The following is a 16,783-nucleotide window of genomic DNA, read 5'->3' as shown; positions in this document are numbered from 1 at the left end:
ATTTCATAGAATTATAGACGATTAGGAAGGGAAGGGACCTCAGGAGGTCATCTAGTCCAAACTCCTGCTCAAAGCAGGAACCAACACCAACTAAATTTTTCCAGCCAGGGCTTTGTCAAGCCGGACCTTAAAAACCTCTAAGGATGGAGATTCCACCACCGCCCTAGGTAACCCATTCCAGTGCTTCACCACCCTCCTAGTGAAATAGTTTTTTCCTAAAAGCCAGCCTAGACCTCCCCCACTGCAACTTGAGACCATTGCTCCTTATTCTGTCATCTGCTACCACTGAGATCAGCCTAGCTCCATCCTCTTTGGAACCCCCCTTCAGGTAGTTGAAGGCTTCTATCAAATCCCCCCTCACTCTTCTCTTCCACAGACTAAACAATCCCAGTTCCCTCAGCCTCTCCTCATAAGTCATGTGTTCCAGACCCCTCATCAGTTTTGTTGTCCTCCGCTGGTCACTTCCCAATTTTTCCACATCCTTCTTGTAATGTGGGGCCCAAAACTGGACACAGTACTCCAGATGAGGCCTTACCAATGTCGAATAGAGGGGAACGATCACGTCCCTCAATCTGCTGGCAGTGCCCCTACTTATACAGCCCAAAATGCCATTAGCCGTCTTGGCAACAAGGGCACACTGTTGACTCATATCCAGCTTCTTGTCCACTGTAACCCCTAGGTCCTTTTCTGCAGAACTGCTGCCGAGCCATTCGGTCCCTAGTCTGTAGCAATGCATGGGATTCTTCCATCCTAAGTGCAGGACTCTGCACTTGTCTTTGTTGAACCTCATCAGATTTCTTTTGGCCCAATCCTCTAATTTGTCTAGGTCCCTCTGTATCCTATCTCTACCCTCCAGTGTATCTACCACTCCTCCCAGTTTAGCGTCTTATGCAAACTTGCTGAGGGTGCAGTCTAAGCCATCCTCCAGATCATTAATGAAGATATTGAACAAAACCGGCCCCAGGACCGACCCTTGGGGCACTCCACTTGATACCAGCTGCCAACTAGACATGGAGCCATTGATCACTACCCGTTGAGCCCGACGATCTAGCCAGCTTTCTATCCACCTTGTAGTCCGTCGATCCAGCCCATACTTCTTTAACTTGCTGGCAAGAATACTGTGGGAAACTGTGTCAAAAGCTTTGCTAAAGTCAAGGAATAACATGTCCACTGCTTTCCCCTCATCCACAGAGCCAGTTATCTCATCATAGAAGGAGCATGTTCGGGCTCCAACCACACTTCTCTTGGAGTGCCTGAGACCCGTGGTACTGTCAGCAACCTCAGCCACCATCATCTCTGTGCAGATTACAGGCTTGGTACCGACAGCAGGCTTTGTACTGCAGGACTTCCAATTTCCCCAGGACCTGGCTGCATCTGACATGCCCGATTCTCTGGTGCTTGGCTCCTATGTTCTTTTTGTACCAAGGACATCGAGATTCCTGAAGTTCATCTGGTACCGATGGTTTCACCTCAAATTTCTTCAGGCACTTCACCATTCCAGAGTGCGTTTGAGGATGAGGATTCTGATGAAGACGTTGCCTTGGTGTCCCAAATATCAGTTCAGGTCTCTCCCCTCACTTCTGTAGAGGCCCCTTTCCAGAGGTCTCTGACCCTATAAACACTCGTGGCACAAGATTGCAAGCACCATCTTGCTTGTATGAGCACCCAGGGGTGCCTTCTAAGCCTTCCTCACCACCTCGTTGGCCACATTGGGACCCTTGATCAGTCTATCGTCAACAATATTCCAAGACATCGAGCACCACCCATCACAGAGAGACAACCGGCATGGCCTGCTCCCTCTAGGAGACTTGACCCTCAAGAAGAATCTTCTGAGGAGCAGGAAGCTCGAGCTGTTGATGAGGTCTCTCCTACAGCCAATATCTCCTCTTCATGTCCGGATGAAGCTATCATTTGTCCTCCTCCTTCCTTGGCGGAGAATTTTAAGCAGTTCCAGGATCTGGTCAAGAGGATTGCTGACTCGTTGCAATTAATTCAAGGAGGTTAAAGAACCTCATCATACGCTGCATGTTCTCCTTCGTCTGACCTCGTCTGCCCACATAGCTTTGCCTGTCAATGAAGCCCTTCTGTACCAGGTGCTCCTGTTAGGCCTGTCATCTGCCCCAACTTCTGAGGTGTTAGATCACTTCAAGTTGGGCCTGCAGTTGAATGTTCAGAAATACACTTTGACCACTGTGCAAAACTTAGAATTCATAGGAGTTCTGCTTGATTCAGTAGCAGCAAGAGCCTACATTCCTCTGCATAAGTTTGTGGTCCTTTCCAACAAAGCCAGTGCAATTCAACTCAGCCCCCATACTGATCAAGCCCCCTGATCAAGAACTGTTTTCAGTTGTTAGGGCACATGGCAGCCAGTACCTTTGCCAGAGACCCCGCAAGATTCCGAATCCATTGCCATCAGGGTGGCTCGGGACTGTTTATTCACCAAGCCGACACAGTTTAAATGTACATCTTTCCATATCCACCTGCGTAAAACAATCCCTCAACTCTGGTAGAAAGACTATCGCAATGTCTGCTCAGAAGTCCAATTTGCACGTCCTCCCTCAGCGGTTGTCATAAAGACAGACATCTCTCTGCTATGGTCGGGAGCACATCTAGATCCAGGGCAAGTAGGCGTCGCAAGAGACCATGTTACACATCAACGTCCTGGAACTCAGAGTGGTTAGATACCCCTGTCTCCAGGTTTTGCCACTAATTGCACAATCTCATAAAGGTCATAAAATCATGGGGTTGGAAGGGACCGCAAGGATGCAGGATTTGTTTGGACCACATATCATGCATATTTATATCGGCAAGGAGGCACAAGATCCCACTGCGTCAAACCTGTCAAGCTTTGTAATTGGTACATACTCAACCAGGTCTTCATCACAGCAGCCTATCTCCCAAGGATTCAACATGTGACTCTGGATGCATTCAGCAGGCACTTCTTCCAAGACAACAAGTAAGAAATAGGATACAGCAAATCATACCAAATATTCTGTCAGTGGGGCACCTCTCAGATAGACTTGTTTCACCACAGTTTTATGCTCAGTTTTGCTCGAGAGGCAGACTGGGTCACAGATCTCTGGGGATATTTTTCACTTTCATTGATCGTTGAATCTCCTTGTACGCATTCTCACCGATTCCTCTAGTTCTCCTCAAAGTACAAAAGACAAAACCGGAGTCATCCAAATAATTTTGACCCTGTCCCAGATTAACATGTTTTCCTTGCCTGATACAGCTGGCCATTTGCTCTCCAATCACTCTCCACACTGCTCCTCATCTCCTCTCCCAGGAAGACAGGATGATCCTTCACCCCAATCTTGCAGTGCTTCGTCTCAAAGCACGGTTGGCCGATGATTCATGGGTCTAGACACAGTCTGCTCAGAGGAAGTAAAAAGAATTCTATAACACAGCAGGAAACAGTTCTACTTGCTACACATACTTTCAAAAATGGACAAGATTTCTTTCTTGGTGTGACCTCAGACATATTCCACCAATGACCTCATCGCTGCCAGATTTATTGGACTACATCCTTACACTAAAAAGTTTAGGACTATCGCTGAGCTCTATTAGAGTCCATCTGGTGGCCATCATGGCTTTCCACTCTCCAGTACAGGGTTATTCTGTGACAGATTTATGTTACCAATCTGAATGAGGCATCAGGTGATCAGGCTGAGGCCACAGGATCATTACGGGAGGGAATGAAGGAGCACACCAAGTGACTAAATTTTAAAGCTTTATTAATAACAGCGGAGGGTGCTGGGTTCTCCCCACGTCACTCAGGGGAAGAAAGAAAGCATTAGTGCCCATGCCCTAACCCACTTTCTTACTCACATACACACGACCCGAGGCTGGTCATGCCTGGGTGTAACGTTAGAAGAAGAGGGGGAAGGGTGGATGGGAGTTCTGTCCTGTGCACAGGCTGCCCAGGGTCCACTGTGGATCTCTGATTTGCTTCAGCTCTCAGGAGGGTTTTAAGTCCTTAGGTCTTTTGGGGGCATTTTGTTTAGGGACCATTGTTCCCTGTGCTCTTTGTACCAGTCCAAACCGGCCTTCCATGGCTTCCTCAGCTTTCCCAAAACACCCTGTTGTTTCCCCTCACGCTGGCCTTCACTGTCTTCACAGCCCCTGCAGTTTGTTCAGCTGAATCCTCGCTGGTCGGGGTTGGAATCCAGGCTCCCGTCTTTCTTGGCAGGCAGCCGAGAGTAGGTCGTAGGTCGTGTGCCATGGCCTTGGGCTGGAGTTAGTGTCTTGTCTTCGGACCTAGCTGGAGCGTCGAGTTAACCCGTTCCCTTCTCTCTTCCTCCCTGTATGGCCTCTCATAACCTGCAAAGGAACCTTTCATTCCACACTTACACCTTTAACCCTTCCCAAACTGCCTTGCGATGCCTGCAACAGCGTTAGCAATGTACAACACTGATCTGCCTCCCCGGAGCACCCGTAAGGACACTACTGGAAGAAGAAAAAATGATTATTCACTGTGTGCGGTAACTGAGGTTCTTCAAGATTTGTATCCCTACAAGTGCTCCAGTACCAGCCCTCCTTCCCCTCTACTTTGGCGTTCTCTGCGGTGGAGCTTGGTAGTAGAGAAAGAACTGAGGGCGGTTCACCCACCCAGTGCTGTGTAACAATGGCTCAGGGCACGGGGCTTAGTAGCACGCATCTGTGCGCCAGTCGGACACTGCTAAGAGAAACCTCCAATCAAAGGTGCAGCAGGTGCTAGCATGTCTCCAGTGGAGCACCGTGGGGGGCACATCTTGAAGAACCCCAGTTACTATACAGGGTGAGTAACCATTTCTAAAGAATCTTAAATTCCTTAACTTGATCTGAAGAGAAAAACAGTTTTTCATAGCATAATACTATTAAAAACAAAGAACTTTATGTATAACTTCTTGAGAAAGTGTCTGGTAATAGATAGTGTCTAAAATTACGTTCTAAAGTATTTTTTTTCTGTGCTACCAGTTTTTAAATCAGAATTTCCACTCATCTGCAAATATATTTGATTCTGTGTCCTTAAAGTTTCTAAACATGGAAAAAATTAACTCAGAATTAACTGAAAATTAATTCAGAATTAACGGAAAACATTTTTTAAAATAAAACGGGGGGAGCTGAGGTGGCAGTTTTGTAAACACATGTAGAAAAAAAACTAGCAAAACTCTGGTTGGTGTCCTCATCCAGGACAACACGTTTACATTGAAAAATTGAAGTCTTTAAGAATTATGCTAAAATTTACAACATTCACATCCTTAGCTTACTTGAGGTATCTGTAGGGGTAATTTTATTTTGTTACATTATGTTTATCATTTTGATTTCCCCTCCTTCAGATTCCCAACATTTGAGATTCTCAAACAAGGATTCTTTATTTGTCTTCATCTAGTATCCATGGGGCTATCGTAACTTATACATTATCTGTTCATCGAGAAAAGTTAGTTGGTGCAGACTTGGAAAAGATTAAAAGGATTCAGATTTTTCCGGACACCTCAAAACCTGTGCAATTTCAAAGCTTGAAACATTAGGGTTTTGTAACAAGCTGAATTTTTATTTCCTGTAGTTTTCCCAGCTAAACTTTACCTTAGTAAAGGCTTTTAAAACTAATCATTTTCCAAATACAATGATGTAGAAGCTTTTTGACTCCTCAGTTAATATATATGCTCTTGACCAGGATGGATTGATTTAAGTCAGTGCAATTTAAATCACCCAGTTTAATCATAATTTAAATCAGTAAGTTGAAAACCTTTATTTAAATAATGTATTCTAATCGTGTTCTGCATTTGTACTTTTTAGTTATTTTCCTAAAGAAAAGTTGATTTTCATTGGTTGTTAGCTATTAAAACATGTTGATTTTCAGTTAACCATAGCCTTTACACTGAGGCCTTGTCTACACTGCCACTTTACAGTGCTGAACGTTTCTCACTCAGGGGTGTGAAAAACACACCCCTGAGCGATGCAAGTTTCAGCGCTGTAAAGTGGCAGTGTAGACAGTGCACCAGCACTGGTAGCTACTCCCGTCGTGGGGGTGGGTTTTTTACAGCTCTGGGAAAGGTCTCTCCCAGCTTTGGTGCCGCAACTACACAGCCACGTTAAAGCGCTGTCGTGGCTTCTGGGAGCTTCCAGCCCCCGACCCTGCTCCCCGGCTGGAGCGCTGGAGCAGAGCTCAAGGGCTGGCTTAAAATAACTGGCAGTCCGGATCTGGTCCATGGGCTGCAGTTTGCCCACCCTTGGCTTAGCCAGTGACTTCCACAGTTCTGTGGTTTTACTTTCTTCAAAAAGTGTCAGCAAACGTATTGCTTAACATTATTTTTATGTTTGTTTTAAATGATTTTTAAAAGTTTGGAGTGGTCAATTTCAAATTTAATCTTAAATGGGTTTATTTTTAAAATATAAAATCAATTTTTTTATTTGTTTTTCCACCCTGCTATAGAAGTTAATGTTGAAATTGAACTGTATCAGAATTTATTAACTGAATTGCATCTGGAATTTGGATAAATTTGGTTTTACTATCTGCAATTAATATTATATAAAAACAGCCAGTTATGCCTAAAGTACTTGAGCCTAATATTTTAATAATCCATTACCGGTTTTCTTGGTGCCTAATATTTTGTTCTTGCTGAAATAATTGTTTTAAATCAAAAATGTCTAACAGTGTAAAATTTAAATCATTACAGCTTTGATATTTACCTCCATTAGGTATGTGCATTATTGCATACTGGAGGTATGGCTCGTGGCTGGGTGCCATCCGTTGCCCAATCTGCAGACAAACGGTAACACTTTATATCATCAAAGACCCGATGGTTCTGATTCCAAATTTAGGCCCGGATTCTGAAAACACGCACTCTCATGCTTACCTCTAAAAATAAGTAAGGGATGGCATAGAGGGAAATTGTGAATGGTAAGACTCTATTAGGGGAAAGGGGAGGGATATAGGCAGGCATGTGAGGGACAGAAGAACTGGTGGTGGGGAGCGTGGAGGGAAAATGTGAGTGGGGCAAGAGACTGAGTGGGGAAGTGAGAGGGAGACCAGGAGGGGAGAGAGAGAGAGACAGAATAGCAATAAGGTCTGGGGAGGTGAAAGTCTTTTGTCAGCTACACACCCACACCCACACACCAAGAGATTGGAAAGGGTTAGCAGAGTGTCTTTCTGAGCAACCAGCAGGGAGGCCTACATTTCTGCATATGCATTTAAGCTTGAATTTTGAACCTGAAATGATCACTTATATTTTTGGTGGCAAGTGCTTCCTCCAAAGGCTCAAAAACAAGAAAGCAAATTTAAAAAAAAAAAATAAAACACAAACACCTAATCCTTTTTTTAAAATCTCTCAATTTTTGGATGGTCTGGTAAAGACCATCTCTCAGCAATCAGGCTGTGAGGGTTCCCGCTGGGAAGAGCAGGGTTGCACTCCAGCTGGAAGGGCTGGAGTGGCTGTCCAGGGACAAAAGAGGACAGAGTGTCCGGATATGGTTGAAAGTGCTGTGGTGTGGTACATGGGGCATCATGAGATGAGATGTCGGATGATCATAATGATTATCTGCACTGGGAATAATGAATGGTAATGCTCAGAGTGAGTCTCCAAGTCCTAGCCCATTAAGGTTCCCCTTGACTGGAAAGCTGGCCGTCTCACACTTCCTATGGGTCTAGCTCTTCGCCTCTGGAGATGAGAGTAGATAAGGTCTTCTGCTGCTCCCCTGCCATCAGCCCTCTCTGGCCCTTGGCTATGGTTCTCTGGCTTAAAGGCAACTCCTTCTGCTGTTCACTGGCCTTCAGACCCCTCTAGTCCTGCTTCTGACTTGGGGTCACCAACCAGCTAACCCCTCTTGCTGCTCTCCTGCCTTCAGCCTTCTCCCAGGAACCATAATCAGTCTCCTGGCTCTGGCCCTTCATCTCAGGAAAGTCTGCCGGCTAGTCTTCCCAGGTCTCCACGCTTTTCAGCCTCCTGGCACTGGCTAACCCCTCCACTGGCTCCCTGATAATTCCTCCCTTGTTCCAGGGTGGGCCTACAGAGAGCTATCTCACCATATCTCTTTCTTCCCCAGGCATCCTCTTTTATAGCTCAAAGGGCCAGTGTCACCCTGTACACTCCTCTTTCCAATGGACTAAAGAATCCATATCTAGCCATGGAAAGTGACGAGCTATTTCATCTTAAGCCTGTCATTGATCTGGGACTGAGTGTTCTCAGCCTATGCAGTGGAAGGGGGATTTCATATTTGGGAGGGAGAGGAAGAGAGAGGAAACTGTCCTTTGGCAAGCTGCTGTTTAAAAAAAAAAGAAGGGGGGGGAGGGGAGGGCAGGGCAGGTGTTTGCAACTGCTTGATGGATTAGTGGCAGAGTACAAGGTAAGGTTTCAAAGATGAAAAATTGCAAACAATGTGATAAACTGCAGAACCTTACGATAAAGTGTATCACATGAATATCATCACCACATATGTTTAAAATTACAATAGTTTTTTGTATATAGATAAAATGTACACATGCGTATGTATGTCATATTGTGTAGTTTTAGATATTTGTAGCAGAATTAATTCCCCAAACTATATTTTTCTTTAGGAGGAGAATTCTCCATTCATTACTCTTGCAAAAGCCCTGATTTATCCTTTTTTCTTGTCCTGCCCACTTTTTCTCCAATTTACTCACCTTATCCTCAAAGCTTCCCATTGTACCCACCAGCTTTCCAGTTGAGGGGAACCTGAATGGGCTAAGGCCTGGAGACTCACTCTGAGCATTACCATGATAGCCAGGATCACGGAGGAGGTTGCAGTGGACTCCCCCTAGGCTGGTGCACTTTGGAGGAACAGTGATGGCGAAGGGCCCTCAGCCACTGTGCTATAAGTGGATATACAATGAACTCAAATTTTGCTGCTTTTATGCTTCAATGCAAGATCATCAGTAATGATGACGGAAGCATTTGTCTGATTTTGGGATAAAAAATTCAAACCCCCAAGGATCTAAGTGCCTAAGTCACCTCTGAAAATGGGATTTGAGTTCCTAACTCACTTATGCACTTTTGAAAACTTTACCCTTGATCTACTTCAGAGACTGGGTTCTTGTACTTTGTCCTTAGTAAATATTCTTGAAAATAGCTTTCTATATCCTTTTTATAGTATCTTAAAATGTTAATTCTGTAAGACTTGGGAGCTGTATCTAAGTAAATACAGTGCAAGTATTAAACACTTGTTATTTTTAGGTTAATACTTAGAAGCAAGGCAACATATATCTAAAGTTGTACCAAGGTTGGTCTACAGTAATGAATTGTACTTAAAGTATGAGGTTTAGCACTGAATTATTCCTGTTTCTTTTATGAATTTGCAATTTCATATTCATGAGAAGTGCCAGGCATGAAGTGGCTTCTTGCTGTTGTGCACAGGTAACATTGCTTTTACCACGCTTCAGTGAAGATCAGCAGGATGCAGCACAAGTGCTTCAGGATGTCAATGATTACAACCGGAGATTCTCAGGACAGCCCAGATCTGTAAGTAAGGTGGGGGAGGGGGGCGGGTCAATAACCAGTGAAAGACTGACACTGTTTTATAATGTGTGATTTTCTTCCAGGTGTTTATTTTCTGTTCATAATTCATGGGAACTACACAGGTTTTGTTTAGTAAATACAAGTTTCTGCAGGTTAAGCATAGAAACATTTATTTTTAACTACTTGTATAACCTTGCATTTCTGTTGTAATAACATAGTACTTACTAAAGCCCTGATTCAGAAGAGCATCCTTTATTCAGGAAGTCTGGTTAAACGTGTACTTACGTGCTTTCCTGATTCAGGGCCTAAATTATTCATAATTAACAAGTAAAGAAATATGTGGAAAAGAAAAATATCTTCTTTCTGTAAAGAAAAATATTTCCCTTTTTGCTCCCAGTTTATAAAGACCCAGAATTGATCAGGAGAATTTAGCTTTGCTTTCTTCTGTATTGATATAGCTCCCTTTCTTTTGTAACTGTATTTTGAGTTCTGTGCTTCCTTGATTTCCTAATGAGTTGTGTGCCTTCTCTATTTTGTTCTCAAACTTATCTGAGTGTTATTTGTATGACTGGGTGTCATAATTAGAGTGGTAAGAACTTTAGAATGTACACCTTGCAAGCTACTGTTGTCACATTTGCTAGGCACAGTTCGTACACGCAGACCCTGATCCTACAAATGAGATGTGTCCAGGTAGATACCAGTGATTTCAGTGGGGTTCTGCCTGCACATATCTCATCAGTTTCTTCCTAGGGACCCTACCCCAAATAGTTTACAATCTAAATAGACGACACAGACAATATGAGAGAAAGGAAGTATTATCCCTATTTTACAGGTAAAGAGATTGAAAGCCTGGTCCAAAGGTCATTGAAATTAAGAGACTCCCATTAACTTCAGTGGGTTTTGGGTTCGGCCCTCAGCAACTTGCCCATGGTCACATAGGAAGTCTGTGGCGGACCCAGGAATTGAACCTAGACATCCTGCCTGTGGATGTTGAACACAGTCAATTGCCTTAATCACAAGACTACCCTTACTGTCTAAAGTATTTTTTTAAGCTCAGTCCATGTCTCCTTTTAGCACTGGTTCTCAAACTGGGGGTTGCGACCCCTCGGGGGGTTGCAACCTGGTTATGTGGGGGGTCGCGAGCCCTGACCCCAGTGCGCAGCTACAAGTTGAGAGCCCCGATCCCTGCGCCCTGGCTGCGAGCCCCGACCCTGACAGGGAAGCGTGGCTGCGAGCCCCGACTCCGACCCCCCATGGGGCTGTGATCCCAGACCCCAACCCTGGCCAGGAGCAGGGCTGCGAGCTCCAGGCAGGCACAGGGCTGCAATCCCTGAGTCCAACCGCCATGTGAGGTTGCGAGTCCTGACCCCAACCAGGAGAGGGGCTGTGAGCCCTGAGCTGGGGCATCCAGGATGCTGTGAGCCCCGACCCCTGTACTGGGGTTGTCAGGCAAAGCCCTAGCCATGCTGAGGGTTATCAGCCAGGAGCTCTGCCGGGCACAAGGTTGTTAACCCTCCCGCTCTGCCACACACAGCCCTGCCTGTCAGCCCCGAACCCCGCCACCCGCTGTGTGGCCTTCAGCCAGGTGCTTGGTTGTGAGCCACCATCAGCACCATGTGCCATCCTCAGAGCCCCAAGCTCCTCCAGCCCAGCTCCGCCTCCAGTGCTGCTCCACCTCCAAAGACAGGGCGCCAAATAGAAGTTTGCCCAGGGCACCATTTTTGCTATGGCTGGCCCTGGCACTGAGACAACATTAGAGGGCTTGATTCGCATCTGAACGAGTACTTTATTAATTAACAATCAGACACACAAGTGCAAACTTTCTCCTGAAAATAATGGCCACTTGTACTGCTGAAACCGCAAAAAAACAAAAGTATCTTGAGTCTTCCATTAAACTGGATTTTCCCAGTATCATCACCTCTGGGATTGAAAAGCCGCAACGTGTCATTGGCTGTGAAGTTTTGTCTGCTGAATCAATGAAACCATGCAAACGGCAGCAACATCTTGAAACTAGACATCCTGAGCATAAAAATCGAGGCGTGGATTTTTTTCAAACGCAGAGAAGCAGCAACAAAGGCGGCCCGGCCTGGTGCTGATGGAAGTTTCCGACAGCAAATGTCTTCCGCTGTGGAGGCCTCTTACACCGTGTCACTACGAGCTGCCCCTACTCAAGCACTGCATGCAGCAGGTGAGGCGCTTATTCGGCCAGCAGACAAGGAGACTGTGGCACTCATGGTTGGCAAGGATACTGCCGAAAACCGGAATACCTCTCCCTGCCTAATGACACTGTGAAACGCAGGTTATGTGAGATGTCTGAAGATATCAAAAAACAAGTTGTGCATGAAATTAAAAATTCTGCTTTCAGTATGTTCAGCCTGCAACTTGATGAAACCACTGATGTTACTCACTGTGCACAACTGGTCGCATCCGTAAGGTGTGTTAATGCCGGGGATGTTAAGGATGAGTTCTTAGTCTGTGAACAACTTGAAACAACCACAACAGCACAGGCCATTTTCAATAAGGTGAACTCCTTTTTCGAAAGCAATGGCATTGAATGGAAAAATCTTTGTGGTATCTGTACCAGTGGTGCTCCAGCCGGGATGGGTGCACGGTCTGGCTTTCGGCAGAAGGTAAAGTGCGTCTCACCTAATGGGATTGTCACTCATTGTGGAATCCATCGTCAAGTCCTCGCTGCAAAGACATTGCTAATATGCCTTAATGCTGTGGTGGATGTTATACAAGCAGTGAACTACGTTAAAGCTCATGCTCTGAATAATCGTCTCTTTCGAGAGCTCTGCAATGAAATGGGTGGTGAATATGAAGTTCTGCTTGTCCACACTCAAGTCCGATGGCTTTCTAGGGGACGCACATTAAAGCGCGTTTTTATACTTTGCGAAGAGATGGCACAGTTTTTCCTGTGAAAACAGAAACAAGAGCTGAACAAAATGTTCAGTGACAAGAAATGACTTCTCTGCTTGGCATACCTAGTTGATATCTTTGGTAGCCTTAATGATCTCAATCTGTCAATTCAGGGAAAATGTTCAACATCAATAGATCTGACTAATAAAATCAAAGCCTTCCGGATAAAGTTGGATCTGTGGTGCAGGAAGCTGGACACAGACAGTTACGGCATGTTTCCGACACCTTCCTTGTTCAGCGAGGAGGAAGAAGTTAACATGGATAGCGCTCTCAAGTCAGCGATCAGTAAACATTTGAGAGCCCTTCATGAAGAGTTCTCACACTACTTCCCAGCGCTACCAGAAGCACTTCATTCCCCGGTGAAGAACCCTTTCAGTGTGGCAGCTGAGCAGTTGCTACTGACAATATTTACACACAGGAACAGTTTGTCGACATGATCAATGATGATGGCGTGAAAGCAAAATTCACACAGCTGCCTCCAAACCAGTTCTGGTGCTCAGTTGCAAGTGAATACCCACTGGCATCTGAAATGGCCCAGAGAGTCGTCCTGCCATTTCCTACTATCTACGAATGCGAGAGTGGATTCTCCAGTCTTCTCACAGTAAAGACGAAATCTCGAAACCGACTTAATGTGAAGGGCGACATCAGATGCACCCTTTCTAAAACAACACCAAGAATAAACAGCATCATCCATCTCACTGATTTTTTGGCTGCTTCAGGTCATTAATTGCTGTCAAGTATTAAAATAAAATTCTAATTAAAAATAACTTTTCCACTTATATTTAGTTCGATAAAAATGTGTTTTAGTCTTAATTTAAAAGCAGTGAGAAAAGGTAAATTCATTTTAAGCAATAGGGTTTAAATTTAGTATTTCACATAGTGTTAAATATCAAAAATGTGTTTTTAATTTCTAAGGGGGGTCGCACTCAGAGGCTTGGTGTTCGAAAGGGGTCACCAATACAAAAAGTTTGAGAACCACTGCCTTTTAGTCTTCTATTCTGTGGCTCTGTCTGCTTTGGGAAAGGAGTCATTATTGAAACAGTGCTCGAATTAAAAAATGGCTCCCACTGAACCATGGCTAATTAATGTGGATGAAGCCACAGAATAAAAGATAAGAAGGCACCGTGGCTGGGTTTATTTTGTTTTCTAATTTTAAAGCTTGGACAGTCCCCTGAAAAGCCTCATTTAGCCACAGCTTATATATTGCATTATTCTTTTTCAGAGGAAATGTAATCTGTTGCAGCTTGATTATGGTGTCTCATAGGGATCCCCAGATTTCTTCCATATTCTTAGATTTTCCATACTTTCTTCCATTGCATCCTACTCACTCGATTAACATTTTGCTTTCCTAAAATCTGTTTTTGTTTATTTACCTTTTCTTAAATATATACCGCTGCATTCTGTGAATCTTCTCTTCGTTATAATGAATTCAAGCCCCTTTCTTTATTGTATTGAACTAATATAACTTATGATCATTGGTTCCAAACTTCTCTACCGTTGTTATATCCTCAATCAGTTACTACTTATCAGTAAGAAATGGATCCAGAATAGTTTCTCCACTGCTTGCTCTTGCTACATGGTGAATCATAAGTTGTCTTCTGTGTCAATTAAGATGCTAATTTTCCTTTGATGCTAGTTTTCCTGTGTTTCTTACCCAATAGGTGTCTTGGCAGTTAAAATCTTACATTAATTCATTATACTGTGGTTTCAAGTACCAGGTCTAGAAACTTTCAGTCTTGTGACCTAATGGATTCCAAAACTGGTGAATGTGGTAATATCAATGTTGTGCTTTAAAAAAAAAAAAAGAAAAAAAAAAAAATCCCATTTAGGAAGTATTTATTTTGGCATTTTGTATGATGCTACAAAAGATTAATTATTTCTATTTTGTTTGTTCATAGATTATGGAAAGAATTATGGATTTACCCACTTTACTGCGGCATGCTTTCAGGGAGATGTTTACTGTAGGGGGCCTTTTCTGGATGTTCCGTATCAGAATAGTCCTCTGCCTGCTAGGAGCTCTGCTCTATCTGGCTTCACCTCTGGATTTTCTTCCTGAAGCCCTCTTTGGAATTCTGGGATTTTTAGATGATTTCTTTGTCATCTTTCTGCTGCTGATATACATCTCTATCATGTACCGAGAAGTAATAACGCAGAGACTGAATAGATAATGAGTGGAAACAATCATGATACAGAAGTTTGTGTGGAATGCTGAACAAAGGGAACCATGACAGTATGACATAGTAAAGCACCTGTATAAACTTTTACTTTTTGCAATTAAATAGCTTGTAGTAAATTACTTTGTGCAAATGTGAGGGGTTAAACTGTGGTGATGCTTAACTGGAATCTTTAATTTGTGTTACATATGCTTAAATATTGAAGAGGTTAGATTTATGATGTAATAAATTACCTACATCTGCTTACTCCCAATGAGCAATTGTATGTAATGCAAGATAATGCTAGTTATAAAACACCTCTTCGTGTGTAGTTTGTGAAAGGGAAGTTCTATTTATGTGATGTCAGGACTTCAAACAAAAAAGAATTCAGATTAGCTTGGTGCATTAAGACACTTCAATATATAGCTTATCAAACTGCTTAATGTCTCACTGTGGTGGGTCAAAGTATTTTTAAATAACAATAGTTTTTCATATCTGTCTATGCAAGAAGAAACCCAAAGACAGCATTACAGGTTGACACAGTGAATTTTACTGCTGTACACAATTCATATTGCACAAAGAGAAGAAAAAACACTTCAGTGTTGCTTTAACTGCACTATGTATAATATGTATTTCCAACAATTTTACTTTTCAGTTTTGGGGGGAAAAGGCTTTCCATGAGGGCCAAGATGAAGAAACCACGAATAGTCAACACTTTGGTGACTGGCACTGATTAATCTTTTTTCACATAGGTTTTGTGTACATTAGCAGTACAGTATTTGAACATCGGGTAAGTTGCACTGTTGTAGCCCTACTTTATATCCCCCTGCAACACATTTAAACTGGGGGTTTGCATCCATGCAGCTACATCAAAGTAATTTACCACTGCAAAAAAACCTGTAGGTTTTTAGTAGCAATTTGTTTGAAAGTGGGAATCCAAAGTGTATGTCATAACAAGATAGTTTTTACACTTAAAATTTCACCTGAATATGGATGGTAATTAATAAAGTAATTAAAGTATTTAGGTGAATCCAGTCACTTTATTCTTTCTCACAAGTTTGTATCAATAAGTTAAAAAACAAAAACAAAAACAAAACAGTAACTTGGGGCCATAGAAATCTGCTGAAAAATTAAAAATCTGTAAGATTTTTTTTTTACCCCAAATGTTTGGAATTTGTGGGTAGTTTTAACACCAGATAGCACAAGCTACAAGGAGAATGATTTGAAAATATTTTCATTTTATGAAATCAGTGCTGCTAGGAAACTCAAAATCCACAAGCCATTCTGTGGGAATTCAGTACTTTCTAGCTGGAGGAAAGAAATATTTTTGAAGCAAAATAGCAAACATTCTAACTTTCTGAATACTTGAAAATAAAATTAATAGAATAAGCAATCCTTTGTATGGTTACATAATGTGGGTTGGGACATATTTTGAGACGGCCTCCATTAATATCGCCTCCATTTTCTGATCATGCAAATATATGTGCATACAAGTTTCAGTGCTTATACACATATAGGAAGATGATGGTATTTTTTCATTGAATGCTTTTGGTTAATGGGTATTGCAGAGTCTGTCAGTTTTGTGTTGTTGTATCAGTGCTTAAAGTGCACATCACTGGTTTTGCCTTTATAAATATAAGACGGGGTGGTTGTTGGGTTTTTTTGGTTTTGTTTTTGAAAATTTGCCCTTGAATATCCAAAGTCATGTTATGATTTAAGTGGATTGTTGAACCTTTCTTCACACGCATCTTCTATTTGAGATGGGTGAAAAGAGAAAATGGAGGAGATAAAAACAAAAAAATTAAAAAAGAAAAAGACATGGCAATAAGTGTATGCTATTGGCTTTGGCTGCCTTTAGTGTTTTTTAGCACCTCAGCTTTTCCCTTACTTTTGTCAACACTAGTGTACGATGACAACTTGTTGGCTACCTCAGTTAACTTGTTGGCTACCTCAGCATGTCAACATGCTGATACTATGTGAATCTTGCTTGATATTCAAGGAACTTAAATCCTGCCTGATATATGCACATTTAAGATGACAAAGTACGGTATTATGGAGAGTCAGGTGCACAGATCTGCGCATTGCTGCTGTAGGCAGAGCTCTCCAAGAGGTCCCACCTGCTCCTTTAGATGGTGGCAATATTGAAAAGATGATTATAGGACTGATAAACTTATCCTCGTACGTCTTTTGGGGCTTGGCCATCATGAGTCCTATGGTCACAAATAGCTTCCTCTTTACTTCCCAAGAGAACGG

General features: G+C 42.9%; 1 protein-coding gene across 9 annotated transcripts in view; it reads left to right on the top strand.

Moving 5' to 3' along the window:
- Window positions 1-15,552, top strand: part of RNF170 (ring finger protein 170) — a 44,955-nt gene extending 29,403 nt beyond the window's left edge. For all 9 annotated transcript variants that reach the window (XM_073345907.1, XM_073345901.1, XM_073345902.1 and 6 more), the window contains 3 exons: window positions 6,685-6,758; window positions 9,357-9,461; window positions 14,276-15,552. In XM_073345907.1, coding sequence (XP_073202008.1) covers window positions 6,685-6,758; window positions 9,357-9,461; window positions 14,276-14,545 — 449 coding nt within the window. In that variant the 3' untranslated portion in view covers window positions 14,546-15,552. The remainder of the gene's footprint in view (window positions 1-6,684; window positions 6,759-9,356; window positions 9,462-14,275) is intronic.
- The last annotated feature ends 1,231 nt before the right edge of the window (window positions 15,553-16,783 follow it).

This window comes from Lepidochelys kempii, chromosome 5 (assembly GCF_965140265.1).
Source record: "Lepidochelys kempii isolate rLepKem1 chromosome 5, rLepKem1.hap2, whole genome shotgun sequence".
Taxonomy (NCBI): Eukaryota; Metazoa; Chordata; order Testudines; family Cheloniidae; genus Lepidochelys; species Lepidochelys kempii.
This window is presented reverse-complemented; position numbering and strand designations above follow the sequence as displayed.